Below are 15,856 nucleotides of genomic sequence, written 5' to 3'. Positions count from 1 at the left end.
AAGAAAGAAAAATTATGTTTAACTTTTTGAGGATAGGCTAAAAACTGCTTTCCAAAGTGGCTGCACCATTACCAGCAAGTAGGATGATTCCAATTTCTCCACATCCTTGTCAACACCTGTTCGTGTCCATCTTTTTTATTATAGTCACCGAGTGAGTCACTGTGGTTTTGATTTGCATTTCTCCAATGGCTAACAATGTTGAGCATGCTTTCATGAGCTTATTGGGTATTTGTATATCTTCTGTGGAGAAATGTTTGTTCAAAACTTTTGCCCATTTTTAACTGGGATATCTTACTACAGCTGAGTTCTGAGAGTTCTTTATTCTGAATACTAGACCCTTATTAGAGATATGATTTGCAAACATGTTCTCTAATACTATCTTTTCATTTTCTTGATGGTGCCCTTCGAAGTACAAAAGTTTTCATTTTTACAAAGTTCCATTTATTTTTCCTTTGTCGCTTATACTTTTAGTGTCATGTCTAAGAAGTCACTGCCTAATCCAGCGTCAAACATTTTACACCTATGTTTTCTTCTAAGGGTTTTATAGTTTTAGCTCTTACACCACTTAAAGTTTTTTTCTTTTTTTTACTGTGGTAATATATATATAACATAAAATTTGCCACTTTTAACCTTTGTAAGTATACAATTCAATGGCATTAATTATATTCACAATGTTGTGCAACCATCAAGACTATGTATTTCCAAAAATTTTCATCCCCTGAAACAGAAACTCTGTACCCAGTCAGCAGTAAGACTGTTCTTTCCCCCACTGAACTGTCTTGGCACCTCTGACAAAAGTCAATTGATCTTAAACGTATGGGTTTATTTCTGACCTCTCAATTCCACTCCACTGATCCATAGATCCTTATGCCAGTACCACACAGTCTTGATTACTGTAGCTCTGAAGTAGGTTTTAAAATCGGGAAGTGTGAGTCTTCCAACTTTATTCATATTAAAGTTTTTTGGGCTATTCTGGGTCTCTTGCATTTCCATATGACCTTCAGGATCAGCCTGTCAATTTCTGCAAAAAAGGTACGTGGAATTTTGAGAGGGACTGTATTGACTCTGTAGATCAATTTTGGGAGTACTGCCATCTTGACAATATTAAGTCTTCTAATCCATGAACATGGATGTCTTTCCATTCATTCAGGTCTTACCTAATTTCTTTCAGCAAAGCCTTGTAATTTCAGTGTACAAGTCTTGTCTTTCTTTTGTTGAATTTATTTCTAAGTATTTTATTCATTTTGATACTATTGTAAATGGAATTTTTTTCTTTTTTTTTTTTTTAAAGATTTTATTTATTTATTTGCCAGAGAGAGAGAGAGAGAGAGAGTGCGCAATAGTACAAGCAGGAGGGGTGGCAGGCAGAGAGAGAAGCGGCTCCTTGCTGAGCAGGGAGCCCGATGCGGACGCTATCCCAGAGCCCTGGGATCATGACCTGAGCCGATGGTAGACGCTTAACCGACTGAGCCACCCAGGCATCCCTGGAATTTTTTTCTTAATTTCATTTTCAGATTTTTTATTACCAGTGTGTAGAAATACAACTGATTTTTGCATCTTTACCCTGCATCTTCTAAAACCTTGCTGGACTTGTTTGTTAGCTCTACACAGTTTTTCTTGTGGGTTGTTTACAATATTCTATATACAAGACCATGTCATCTTGTAAACAGATCATTTCCTTCTTCCTTTCTAATGTGGATGCCTTTTATTTCTTCTTGCCTAACGGCCCTGGCTAATCATCCAGCACAACGTTCAACAGAAGTGGCATGAGTGGATATTCTTATCTTGTTCCTAATCTTAGGGGAAAAGCTGTTAGTGTTTCACCACTGAGTATGATGTTAGCTGTGGGTTTTTCATAGATGCCTTTCATCAAGATGAGCAAATTCCCTTCTATTTCTAGTTTTTATCATGAAAAATTAGTGAGATTTTGCTGTACAAAAATTATACTGGACTTTACATATTACAGAATCATTTCATGAAAAGGCTTTAAGTATTGATCTTTTTTTTTAAATGAAATTTATATCTGATGCCCACAGGGTCCAAAATAGCTCAAAATATCCTAAATGTTTACCTGGCGTCTCTGAATGGACTCTTACAGCTTCATTTACAGTGTGGATTAAATTTGAGTAAGCGTTTAAAAACTAGGTAAAAGTACCAAGAATCTCCAATTTATTTAACAGCTGACTCTGTCTAAGGAATAAGAAATATGTAAGCAAAAATTCATTTTTGCTAAATTTAAATGATGGAACCATACATATCACACTCTCTTCAGGGAACCGGTCTTTAAAGTAACTGTCCGCTAATGCCTTTCGGAGTTTAGTGAAGCTACAGGAGGTGTGAGTGTACCTTGAAAGCTTTGTTGGTGTCTGCGGGCATGGCCATGGCTGCTCCCGTCATCTGCTCCTGCATCATCCGTGACTGGTCCGCGGCTGCAGTATAAGACACACCTATGTGACCGCCGGGGCTCGGCAAGCACCCAGCACCCTCTGGGAAAAACGGTCCTCACGCAACACGGACAGATGCTCAGGAATGGATGCGAGCACTGCATGACAGATTCCCTGACTGGCCCTCCCACACACTGGCTATGTGACCTAGGGAAAGTCACTTTACCTCTCCTGTAAAGTGGGCATGATAATAACAGAAGGTAACTGAAGGAAGTGCTACACTTTATTTCAAATATAAACAATAACTACAGCCACCGAGGCTGTAGTATTTCAAATGTAAACAATAACTACAGCTCAAGCCAAGGTATTGAGCAACTACCTTATGCCAGGTACTTTACTAAGTGCTTTCCATATTCTACCTCATTTACTCCTCACAACAAACTCTGAAGCTAATTATTTAGGTCTCTGTTTTACGAATGAGCACAGGATTCAAGTGGTTAAGTCACTTGCCCAAGGTCCCAGCCATGAAATAAGAGAGCCAGGATTGGTCCTGGGAAGAACTCTAGTCAATGAACTAACTGCTCAAACCAGGCCTTGTTTCAGCTTCAGTTTACAGGCTTACATTACTGGTACTGGATTCCTCACAGGAGGCTTTCAGACTTTAGGGAACTAAATATTACCCCCATGATTTCCAGGGAGAATTCAGATCTTCAGTTGACCCTGGAATTTTTTTTTTTTTTAAGATTTTTTTATTTATTTGACAGAGGGAGACACAGCAAGAGAGGGAACACAAGCAGGGGGAGTGGGAGAGGGAGAAGCAGTCTTCCTGCAGAGCAGGGAGTCTGATGTGGGGCTCGATCCCAGGACTCTGGGATCATGACCTGAGCCGAAGGTAGACGCCCAACGACTGAGCCACCCAGGCGCCCCTGGAATTTTTTTTTTTAAAGATTTTAAATAGTCTCTGCACCCAGGGTGGGGCTTGAACTTACAACCCTGAGATCAAGAGTCGCATGCTCCACCGACTGAGCCAGTCAGGCTCCCCGACCCTGGAATTTTTAAGACTCTTGCAGAATATCTCAGAAACTTTAGAAGTTTAGGGAGTAAAGCATGGTATTTGACTATGCTAACAAACATAACAGCCTATAGGAGTTTTCTGGCCCTGGCATGGGTGATTGTCTATCAAAGTATTTGCTTATTAAACCCAACATGCTTCTTACCATTATCTTGGCCCAGAATCAGAGAGTAAATGCTCCGAAGCCCAAAGACATTGAGGAAGTACCAGGATGCAGAACTCACCCTAGGAAAGCAAAAGTGAAACAACATAGGTAGTTATTTTAGAATTAACAGAGTTCACACTTTTCTATCACCCAAAGAGTATATAAAGAAATCACTTGGGGTAGGCTAAAAGTTGTCATAATCCACCCATGGCATTTTCAGTGGCGTTTCAATGAGAAAAACCAAAAATCTATTCCAGTGAAGTATGCAAACTGGAAATCCTGTTCTTTAAGGGACATCGGTTTTAGATTTTGTTTTGTGTTTTTATAAAGGAAAGAAAATTCTTACCAGGATGCATCTAATGTGAGTAGTTCAATTCCCTGTTGCAGCATAGGCTTAAAACGGAGAGTCAGTGGAAATGGGACCTTGGCTGCAGAAAAGAGAGAGAAAGTTTACAATCCTTCCTTGCTGTTTTTAGAACAGTTCAAGCATGAATGCATGTAATCCTTCCCTGAGGAGGTGGAAACTCTGTACCATACAGTTTGAAAATGATTTCTACCAGGAAATTTGTGTCAATTTCTGAAAAAAAAATAACAGTCAAATGTCACTCTGTTATAGTTCCTTGAACTCCAGCTTCTCTATTGCTTAACAACAGGGACTCTGGCTGAGTTATGACTTAAAATTAGAAAAGAAACTTGCACTAAACTGTTAAACCCAAAGTGGAATATATACATATATTGAACTACATTCCTGAGAAATGAAATTGATTCAAAACAAATTATAAACAAATAGACAAACAACTCACTGCAATACTTAGAAAATGAAGTCAAAATAGAAACATGCTGGGGTGCCTTTGTGGCTCAGTCGTTAAGCATCTGCCTTTAGCTCAGGTCATGATCCCAGGGTCCTGCTTGGCAGGAAGCCTGCTTCTCCCTCTCCCACTTCTCCTGCTTGTGTTCCCTCTCTCGCTGTGTCTAGCTCTGTCAAATAAATAAAATCTTAAAAAAAAAAAAAAAAAAAAGAAACATGCTTCCCTTCATCCTACTTAACTAGAATTAATTTTGGATACAAATGAGCAAGCCATTCACTTAAGTTCCTATTTGTAAAAAAGCATCCACATTGGGCGCCTGGGTGGCTCAGTTGGTTAAGCGACTGCCTTCGGCTCAGGTCATGATCCCAGGGTCCTGGGATCGAGTCCCACATCGGGCTCCCGGCTCAGCGGGGAGCCTGCTTCTCCCTCTGACCCTCGCCCCTCTCATGCTGTTTCTCGCTCGCTCTCAAATAAATAAATAAATAAAATCTTAAAAAAAAAAGAAAAAAAGCATCCACATCATGAACTAATGATGAGTTTGGGATAAGAGCCATAACATCATGGCATGTTAATTTTTTTCAAAGAATGTGATTAGTTTCCAGGGCACCTGGGTAGCTCAGTTGGTGAAGTGTCTGCCTTTGGCTCAGGTCAAGATCTCAGGGTCCTGGGACATGTTGGGCTTCCTGCTCAGCAGGGAGCCTGCTTCTCTCTCTCCCTCGCCCTGTGCCCTTCCCCCTGCTCATGCTTGCTCTCTCATGCTCTCCCTCTCTCAACTAAATACCATCTTAAAAAAAAAAAAAAGACTGTGATTAGTTTCCAATAGAGGATATGGGACCCGTTATTTTAGTGTCTCAGCAGCACTTGGATTTCTCTGAACAGGGATATGGGAAAGGATCACAGATAAGTGAACCTGAAGTCTTCCAGGTCTGTAACTTACTTGTGACAAAGCCTGAGAAAGTCATGTTGATCCATCCACCAATGAGAATCATAGGGAGCACATTTGTTACATTGCCTTTCATCATGTCTGTGAGCATAGTGGGATCTATGACAAAAACAAGAGACCACAACATTTTACCACTGTTGGCAGGGACTTCTCCCTGATTTTCTATAAACTTTTAATTTACATGATCATTAAATACAAGTTCACTGTAAAAAATTCAAATGACTTGGAAACATAGGATGTAGACAGTTTCTCTGAGCTCACTCTGAATACTTTTAACTGTTTGTTGCATATCCTTCCATCTTTATACATATGTGTATAAATATGCATGTATATGTATATACACAACAGTTTCCATATATACACAATGAAGGGATATTATGCTTACTAATCCGCTTCTTAATTTTAAAAAAGTAAATATATTGTAAATGGTATTTTTCACATTGGTATATCTCTCTCACTATTTTCATGTGTGCATAGGAATCTACTATGTGGTCACACTTATTACTTTTGGATGGACCTATAGATTGTTCCTGTCAGATTGTCCTTCAACAATAGCGAGAGGGCCTAACTTCCCATGACTTTGACAGTAGCAGCTTTGTGAAGCTTTCAATCTTTGCCAGTTTAATGGTCTAAAAAGGACATCTTGGGGGCGCCTGGGTGGCTCAGTTGCTTAAGCATCAACTCTAGATTTTGGCTCAGGTCATGATCTCAGGGTCATGTGTTTGAGCCCTACACTGGGCTCTGTGCTCTGTGTGGAGTCAGTTTGAGATTCTCTCTTTAGCTCCTTCTGCTTCTATCCCCCAACCCCTATCTTGTGTGTGCACATCTCTCTCTCTCTCTCTCTCTCAAATAATTAAATCTTAAAAAAAAACTTAAAAGGATATCTTGTTCTAATTTGCATTCCGTGGATTTTAGTGAAGTCAAATATCTTCATACACAAATTGGTCTTTTGTTTCTTGTGAGTTTTCTAAAAGACTTATTAAAACCAATTGCTGTACCTTCTGTCTGGGTTTCTTACCAAAGAAATGAGTATTAAAATGAGAGGACAGCCAACACAGAATAAATTATTTTGTTTTACTTTAAAAGTGCTGTATTTTTTCACATGACTAGGGTCAGTGGAAGTAAGAAATCTGTTAGAGCAAAAACTGTAGGGTGGACCAAGCAACCATGTCTGACAAAGAAATGGCTGGCCTAGGGAAGTGGTTAAGAGCTCCTCCTCTTTCAGACAGAAGCTGGGTGGCCATCTGTCAGCAACGGGATCCAGGCACTGGGTAGGAGCTGGGACTGGGATGCTTTTCCAACTGTGCTCTGCAGAGCCCTGGGTCCTGAGGAACAGCAAAGGGAAGAGACAAAGGGACGATGGCTCTAGCTTTCTCACCCCCCAGCCAAGGGCTCTTTTTTTTAAATCCACTTTATACATTGGGGTTCCCAGATGATTTATTTGAAAAAGAGAGCTCCACTTGTGTAGATCCCTATACTAGACGATCTCTAAGGCCCCTGAGATTATTCTCTCATACAATTTAACATTTAAATAAATTCACATCCTCCCTGCCCTCCCCCCAACTCCTGTTAAGAATCTTCCTTAAAGATGACAGAAGGGAGTAAACATACCAGTCATAGGAGAAGGAGGCACTACCTTCCTTTTAGTTTTTTTGAAAAATCCATCCTCTGGGTTGTTGAAGTAATATTTTCGTGTCAAGAAAGACTAGTAGAAAAGAGAGCTTTTTAAGTCTTAAAACTGTGACATAGCAAGTTGTCAAATTATTCCCCAGAGGTTTAGTCAGAAGGCCCTTGGAATAGGTTGTTACACTCAGAGCTGGCCGCCTACTTGGCAGCCAACCTGACACTTTAGCTGAGTCACATTTAAAAACAATTTCCTAAGAAGGGCAAGGTCACAATGACAGCAGATATCACTAGGCCACAGCTTAATTACAAATTTGCCAAACTTCAGCTTTCCCCAAAGAGTCCCCTCATTAAACATTCAGATATCTACTGCCCTCAACAGTGAGTCATGGAGCTTTCAATAAAAGATAAATGAGTACCTGTTTGGGAATGTATTTTCCATTTTCCCTGAGGACTCTGCTCCGAATTAGGACTTGACTGAAAAATACAACCAAGACAATGAGATTTTTAAAAGCGAAACACTAGAAGAAAATGAGAGAATAAGAGTGGAAGACCTATTTAAATACAAGAGAGAACCTATTTGGCAACAGTCCTGTGGGGACACTTTTCAAAATACAAGTGTCCTTAAAACCAATATAACATATTTAACCCAAAAATCAGGTCTTCAAAAAAGAAGTCACTATGTTTATGAACAAAAGATTTCTGAGGAAGGCACATTTGGAACACCACACTCAGCTTTTTCTTACTTTTTAAGAAGCTAAGAAGGAACTTTCTCTGTGTGAAAAAAGTAACAGTTGGATGCTCCTCACAAGATCTGGGGGCAGGAGGAGGGAGGAAGGGTGAGGATAAAAGAAAGAACTTCTAAAACCCCACAGAGAAATGAGTACAGGATTTGACAGGGTTGTTCCCTGACAGACAACAAATAGAAATTCCAGCAGGATTCAGACCGTTAGTAAACTCTCAATAAACATTTACTGAGGGCGCCTGGGTGGCTCAGATGGTTAAGCGTCTGCCTTCGGCTCAGGTCATGATCCCAGGGTCCTGGGATCGAGTCCCGCATCGGGCTCTCTGCTCCTTGGGAGCCTGCTTCTCCCTCTGCCTCTCTCTCTCTGTCTCTCATGAATAAATAAATAAAAATCTTTAAAAAAATAAATAAATAAATAAACATTTACTGAATTAATAAATTATTTGGTGATATCTGACTATAATTGATCATTAAAGATAACAGAGTGCGATGAAAGTAGGTGGTGCTAAGATACAGATGCCAAACAGAACAGAGATCAAAATACCAATGTTTGCTAGGTTTTCAAAAGTTGTTTTAATGGGGGCGGTGGGCACCTCCTTAAGTTCATGGAAATACTTCTTGAAAAGTGAAAAAAAATGCAGACAGAAAGGAACATAAAAGCCGTGCTTGGTTTTCTCTCTACTCCTTAGTATAAACCACCTGCTCTAATCAGGGTCCCCTTGTCACCTTATGCATATTCTAGCCTTTCCACGTGCTGGGAATGCTTTAGTGCCCCTCTCCTTCACGAGTTCTGCCCCATCATACCGTAACACCTTCTTTAAGCCCTGCCTTCTCCATGAAACTCTGCCTGGGGCCCTCATGAAATTCTCTCTGGTCTTCCTCCTCTTGACCTCATTGTACTGTACAGTTGACTGCTCATACACAGGCCTACAGAGGTGACATGCAATATGTTCTGTCCCTGGGAGCTAGTCTAAAGGTACTCCAAGTGTGGCCTATGTACCAGTGCTGGTCTGTGACGAGGTTAAGCGCAGATATTGAGAGTAAGGGTTTAGAAACGTTTATAATAATTTGGTATTTCCACAACATCCAAATAAATATATACTACAGTATTTTACAAAAGCATCAGTCTATGATAGATTGGAAATAAAAAACAAAAAACAAAAAACAAAAAACTGGTCCTTCATCACTGATGGTTTAGGCAGCATTGGGTCTAGAGTAATGGGTAAAAATTTAAGCTCTGGAGTTGAACAGATGGGTTCAAATCCTGGCTCTGCCACTCATTAGGTATGTGATCTTGGCTGAGTCATTTAAATTCCCCATGCCTCCTTTCATATTCTGCACAATAACAGATTTGTTCTCATTGGACAAATACCTCTTGAGCTTCTGAATGCCATGTACTATTAGGTGACATGAAAAACAGTGATCAAAAAGCAAATATCTCGGGGTGCCTGGGTGGCTCAGTCATTAAGCATCTACCTTCAGCTCAGCTCATGATCCCAGGGTCCTTGAATGGAGCCCTGCATCGGGCTCCCTGCTCAGCGGGAAGCCTGCTTCTCCCTCTCCCACTCCCCCTGCTTGTGTTCCCTCTCTCACTGTGTCTCTGTCAAATAAATAAATAGAATCTTAAAAAAAAAAAAGCAAGTATCTCAGGGCACTTGGGTGGTTTAGTCAGTTAAGTGGCCGACTCTTGATTTTGGCTTAGGTCATGATCTCAGGGTCCTGGGATCAGGTCCTTCATCGGGCTCTGCACTTGGGTGGGGGGAGCGTGCTTGAGGATTCTCTCCTTCTCCCTCTGCTCTCTCTCTCTCTCTCAAGTAAATAAATCTTAAAAAAACAAACAAACCAAATATCTTATGAAAATTAACGTCTAGTGGGAGAGAAAGACACTGATTAAATAACCACAGTAATAAATGTGAAATTCATCTATTATGTCCTAGGAAAGAGAGATGGATGGTATGGTGGGAGTACACAATATGGGGATTTGACCATGTCTAGGAAGTCAAGATCTGGGAAAAAGCTTTGATGATGATGCATGACTATATTGGAATCTTAAGGACAACTAGAGATTACCTTGGCAAAGTGCTGGAGGGAACAGCATGGGCAAAAGCCCTACAGCAGGCATAAAGACTATGTCTCTGAGGACCCGAGAAAAGGCCACATGGCTAGAAGAAAGAGAACTACAGAAAACATGGTGAAAATGAGACTTGAGAGACGTGCAAGAGACATACTATATAAGGCCACATGCATCCCAGTGTATTTTTTTTAATCGTGGTAAAAAATACATAACATAAAATTTATCACTATAATCCTATTTAAACACAGTTCAGTAGTACATATACAAACACAAACACAATGGAATATTAGCCACGAGAAAGGAGATCCTGCCCTCTGCAACAACATGGTTGAAACTTGAGGGCATTATGCTAAGTGAAATTAGCCAGAGAAAGACAAACACTGTATGATCTCACTTTTATTTGGAATCTTTAAAAAAAAAAGTCAAATTAATAGAAACAGAAAGTAAACTGGTGGTTACTGGGGGATAAGGGAGATGGGGAGATGCTGACCAAAAGATACAGTTATAAGATGACTGGGGGTTTAACTTATAGTATAGTGACTATAGTCAATAGAACTGTGTAATATACTTGAAATTTATTGAGAGTAGACCTTAAGCATTCTTGTGAGGTGATACATATGTTAATTAACTGGATTGTGGCAATCAATTCAGAAAGTATATATATGTCAAACTGTCACATTGCTACAAAATGTATTGAAATGTGACACATGCTATAACATTGGGTGAGCCTTGAAAACATTATGCTAAGTAAAATAAGAAGGCACAGAGGGACAAATATTGTATGATTCCACTTACATAAGGTACCACTCAAATTCATAGAAACAGAAAGTAGAATGCTGGTTGCAGGAACTGGGTGGAGAAGAGATGGGGAGTTATTACTTAATATGTTCAAAGTTTGGGATGATGAAAATACTTTGGAAGTGAATGATGGGGATGGGTGCACAACAATATACTGACTGAGAATATACTTATTGCCACTGAACTGTACACTTAAAAATAGTTAAAAAAAAAAAAAAAAGAGTGGGGCACCTGGCTGGCTTCATTGGTGGAACGTGTGACTCTTGACCTCAGGGTTGTGAGTTCGGACCCCATGTTGGGTATGGAGAGTACTTTAAAAAAAAAAAAGGAGCAAAAGGGAAATACTGAAGATTTTAAGCTGAGTTCTTCGTATATATCATTTCATTTAAAGTGATTACCACGGCATGTGGCATATCCTAAGCACTAGATTAAAGGTATCTATTATTTTTCTTTTGCATGTTTTGTCACTTGGACTGAAAATCCCTGAGAGTAGGGTCTTGGCCTTGTATATCTCGTATCCTATAGCATATGGTACAGTGCAGAGAGCATGGTAGATCATCAGTAAAAACTTGTTCACTGTGGATAATAATTCAGGTCTTCTTCAGGCACTGTAATCAACAGAAATTCAGTTACATCTCCTATATTTTCACTGCTGAGCAATTTTGTAGAACTGGGATTGAGAACCATGACCTTGAGGTATTTCAACCCTAAATCAAGGCAAGCTTAAATTATCCTGTATATTCTAAACATTCAGTTTCTCTGAGGTCTGCAGATGCTACAAGAAATTTTTAATTTTGCATTTCCATTTCTATTACTCTTGAAAAATAAGTTCTTATACTGGTTATAAAGATAAAGCTCTTTTGCATTGATAATTTGCAAGTGAAAGACATTTTCTTAAAAGAAAGCTTTAGTTTTTTTTTTTTTTTTATTAAGTAGGCTCCACACCCACCCACTCTAAGATCAAGACCTAAGCTGAGATCAAGAGTCAGATGCTTAACCAACCTGGCCACCCAGACACCCCGAAAGCTTTAGTTTTTAAAGTTGGTATTTCTCAAATTCGAGTTTAATCATATATTAAAGACCTGAGTTTGTTTTTTTCCTTTCCTAAGAGTCAGTATATTCTTTGAGCTTGAGCACCATTTTTTCCATTCTATCCCCAACTATGGTCTAATATATTTTCTTCATTTATCTTTCAGTTTTGGTTTAATATATTTTAGAAAAATTTAATAAGTTTTGAGGCACCAAAAGCTTAATAATTTATGAAACCAAACATTCCATTTTGCGATCATTCAGGCTAATGGAAACTTATATTTAGAGGAATGTTTTACAATCAGAAAACGTTTTGACTTGGTTTTTTGGCAGGTTCAGAACCATGTGCTCAGCATTCTATCCAAGTTCACAGGATGACTTGGTGGGGTACCGTAACACCATGTTGGAACTGGCATGATCCAGACATCTCACATAAACGAACAATTATGACTAGAGAGGTTCTCCATGGAGGTGGTACTGCCCTCTAGGGGACTTCTGGAAATCTGTGGAACTTTTTTGATTGTCAAAATGATGGGGTAGAGAAGAAAGAGAATGTAACTCATTTGTTAGGGGTAAGGGATGCTAAGTATTCCTCAATGCTGGAGACAGTTGTGCAATTCAAAGAACCATCTCATGTCTCACACTACTTTAGAATATCTCACTGAATTGCTTTTAATTATCTGAGCCTCAAACCTAATTCCATCTTTTTTTCCACAGGGAAGGAAGAAGTGATTTTTATATATATTCAATTTCCAGGTATGAAACCAAGTATATATAGGGAAAATTGCACTTTGTTTTGTTCAGAACTTTATCAAGTGTAGTTCCTCATTTAGTAAAATCACATCCAAAACCGCACTGCCTTCTGTAATATCTAAGTAGCGAATACTGTATCAGCCTAGAGTCAAACCTGTCCCAATTAAGGTGATTTTATAGTGAGGTGCATGCTTTGACTTTTGCATTGCACTTTTTTTTTTAAGATTTTATTTATTTAACAGAGAGAGAGAGAGCGAGGGCAGGAACACAAGCAGGGGCAGTAGGAGAGGGAGAAGCAGGCTTCCCGTGGAGCAGGGAGCCCGATGTGGGACTCGATCCCAGGACCCTGGGATCATGACCTGAGCCGAAGGCAGACGCTTAACGACTGAGCCACCCAGGCGCCCTTGCATTGCACTTTTGAGGACCACTGTGAACAAGTATTTATGAAATAGAAATTAAATTATTTTTCTTTTATTTCTCCTTATTGTCACAACTAGGGCATTATGTTGTTTTTATTGAAGTACTGTTGACACACAATGTCACATTAGTTTCAGGTGTACAAAATAGTGATTTGACAACTCTATACATTATGGTGTGCTCATACGTGTAGCTACCATATGACACCATACAACGCTATTACACTATCATTGACTATACTCTATCTATCCCTCTATCTCCCTCCTCTCTGGCAACCATCAGTTTGTTCTCTGTATTTATGGGTCTGTTTCCGCTTTTGTTTGTTTTGTTTTTTAGACTTCACATATAAGTGAAATCATATGGTAATTGTCTTTCTCTGTCTGACTTACTTCATTTAGCATACAGTAGCCTCTAGGCCCATCCATGTTGTTGCAAATATTATGTTGTGGTTTTTTTAAGTATTTTTATTTATAGAGTGCATGAACTGTGAATTTCATCTTGGTTTAGAAAAAGGAGCTGTGGGGACGCCTGGGTGGCTCAGTCAGCTAAGCGTCTGCCTTCGGCTCAGGTCATAATGCGAGGGCCCTGGGATAGGGTCCCACATCAGGCTCCTTGCTCAGCAGGGAGCCTGTTTCTCCCTCTGCTTGCCACTCCCCCTGCTTGTGCTTGCTCTCGCTCTCTGACAAATAAATAAAATCTAAAAAAAAAGGGGGGGGGACTAGGGGTGTGATATCATTCAGAAACATCACTCTGAAATCACATAGTGAACCAAGAGCAGAAAACTGTGGCAGAGAATCTATGACAGCAGCAATTGTGGTCAAGAGAATTTAACTTGGGGAGTGAGACTGATCTAAGTACAGGCACAATATTTTACAATTTTGGTTATTTTGGGTTAATTTCTCTGGCTTTCTTTTCTTCAACTGTAAAAATGAGTTCAGGATTATCTAACTTGGTGTGATTGTGAGGATAAAATGAGAACAATTTATTGGTGTCAATAAATAAATGCTAAATATCTGAGCTCTCTTCACATTACATCTTTTTATAGCCTTCCTTTCTGTGGTGAACTGACTTCAGGTCTCTCCAGGAGGTTGGTTCTCATCAGTTCTGGAACTGATGCCACAGAAAAATTATTGAAGTGGCCCCTGTGGTGTTGTGGAAAGAACTCCAGACTTGGGAACCAGAAAATTTGCCCTCAAGTCCTGAATGTCATCATGTGTGACCATGGAACCTCTTAAGCCTCAGTTTCTATAAAATGGGACAGCAGCATCTATCTCATAAGAGTTGCTCTGAATTTTAAATAAGTTAATGAATGTAAGCGCTTAGCTTAGTGCCTGGCATAGAATAAGTGCTTAATAAATGTTTATTATTTTTATATTATTCTCAGCCTAATTGGGAAGCACAACTGAAAATGATAAAGCAGTGCTTCCCAAACTTCAGTCATTCTCATTCCATGGTTATGATTTTTGTTTTATTCACTAACACCTGTACTATTAAAAACTTAGTGTTTTTTACATATCAACTTTTTCTACTTATGTAAGTTTTAAAATAAATCTTTAAGTTGCCAGCCAATGGAAAACCAGTATTAGTTGCCACAAATAGAAACTTAACATAAACACAATAAAAACAAAACATAATTAAAATTTTAGTAAGATACTGTTGCCTGTGGAAAGTTCTGAGCCCGAAGCTTGCTCTTTCTTAAAATGGAAGATTAATGAGTGATAGCGAAGTGTTAAAGACACAGCACCATTTCCCTGAGATGATCTCTGAAAATAATCACAATGATTGACTGGAAAATGTTTTTTATTTTTATTTTTTATTTTAATATGGAGGGGGCACAAGTCTAGATACCTAAAATGATCTCAAATTACCTCTCTCCACAGATAAATACTGTAATGAAACACATGAGGAACAAGTTGCCTCTACTCCTGAAGGAGAAATGGTAATTACAATCCCTCACATTTTACGGCAATTTTACATTTGCATAGCACTTGGATACTTAGTATCTCAGCTGACCACCACAGTAGTTTGGTAAAACGAGTAGCGTAAACACACCTACCTCATATACAGTTCATAGATAAGAGGGTTGGCGACTGGCCTAACAACAGCAACAATTTTTTTGAGCACTTAATACATCCCAAGCCCTGTGCTAAAGGCTTTGTAGGCTTCATTTAAAATTTAATCCCCACACCTGCTCTATGAGGCATCTCCTGTTACCCTCATTTTACAGATGGCTAAAGTGAAACACAGAGGTAACACTGGCAAGGTCACCCAGCCAGTGGGGGCGCGATGTCAACCCGGACAAACTGACAATACCCCTGTACTTTCTTGCCCAAGGTCACGGGGGAGTGAGGCCGACGGAGAGGGAAGGCGCTGACCTGTCGGAGACTTGTTCCTGGGTGAGCTTCTTGTCGCTCTGCAGCAGGATGGACACGTAGTGGCGGATCATGCCCACAAAGAAGGTGATGATAACGATGGGTAGGACCACCCAAAGGCGGATGTTAGAGTCGAGCAGCAGCTCCGGCCCCGCCATCTTCACAGAGAGCCGGCTCCCATCCGCTGTAGTCGGGTTTCTCTTCCCCCGGGGCGCGAAAGCCCCTCTATGATTTCGCCTATGGGCCTTGTCACGCCTCTCAGTCTAGCTGGCCCGGGGCCCTACTCCAGCTTTGGCTCTCGCGCACTGCCCCCAGCCGGGCCACCTGGCCGCCCACTTCCGGCGCGGAAGTTTAGCGTCACGGCGAGGCGCGCCTCGGTGGCGTCGACGTGGCGTCGGCGTGGCGTCTCCGGGCGGGAAAGTCGAAAACGAGGGGCGGTGTCGGCTTCTCGGTGGGTGAGTGAAGCAGCGGTCGTCGTCTCTTGAGGCTCCGCGCCACTGTGGCCTGGTCGCTGGGCCCCGGCCGAGCTCGGCCTTTCCTTCTGGGAGTCCGCGCCCCGCACCTCGGCCTCCTCATCTGCCCTGTTGTGGGATAATCCCCCCAGGTACCTCCGTGCGTCGTTAAAATGACAAAATGAGAAGGGCTGTTACCCTCAACTCCTTTCCAAAAGACCTGGTCCAGACAGTCGGCCC

At 40.5% G+C, this 15,856-nt stretch overlaps 2 protein-coding genes across 2 annotated transcripts in view; one reads left to right on the top strand and one right to left on the bottom strand.

Moving 5' to 3' along the window:
- EMC3 (ER membrane protein complex subunit 3) overlaps positions 1–15,494 on the bottom strand; it is an 18,929-nt gene extending 3,435 nt beyond the window's left edge. Inside the window, exons 1-7 of the mRNA XM_034998682.1 lie at positions 15,168–15,494; positions 7,396–7,453; positions 6,965–7,058; positions 5,348–5,452; positions 3,948–4,029; positions 3,602–3,681; positions 2,347–2,429 (exon numbers count right to left, since the gene is read on the bottom strand). Coding sequence (XP_034854573.1) covers positions 2,347–2,429; positions 3,602–3,681; positions 3,948–4,029; positions 5,348–5,452; positions 6,965–7,058; positions 7,396–7,453; positions 15,168–15,322 — 657 coding nt within the window. The 5' untranslated portion in view covers positions 15,323–15,494. The remainder of the gene's footprint in view (positions 1–2,346; positions 2,430–3,601; positions 3,682–3,947; positions 4,030–5,347; positions 5,453–6,964; positions 7,059–7,395; positions 7,454–15,167) is intronic.
- Positions 15,363–15,856, top strand: part of FANCD2 (FA complementation group D2) — a 57,723-nt gene continuing 57,229 nt past the window's right edge. Inside the window, exon 1 of the mRNA XM_034998681.1 lies at positions 15,363–15,768. The gene's annotated coding sequence lies outside the window, so the exon portion shown is untranslated. The remainder of the gene's footprint in view (positions 15,769–15,856) is intronic.

This window comes from Mirounga leonina, unplaced genomic scaffold, assembly GCF_011800145.1.
Source record: "Mirounga leonina isolate KUSES-001 unplaced genomic scaffold, KU_Mleo_1.0 Mir_94, whole genome shotgun sequence".
NCBI classification, from domain to species: domain Eukaryota; kingdom Metazoa; phylum Chordata; class Mammalia; order Carnivora; family Phocidae; genus Mirounga; species Mirounga leonina.
This window is presented reverse-complemented; position numbering and strand designations above follow the sequence as displayed.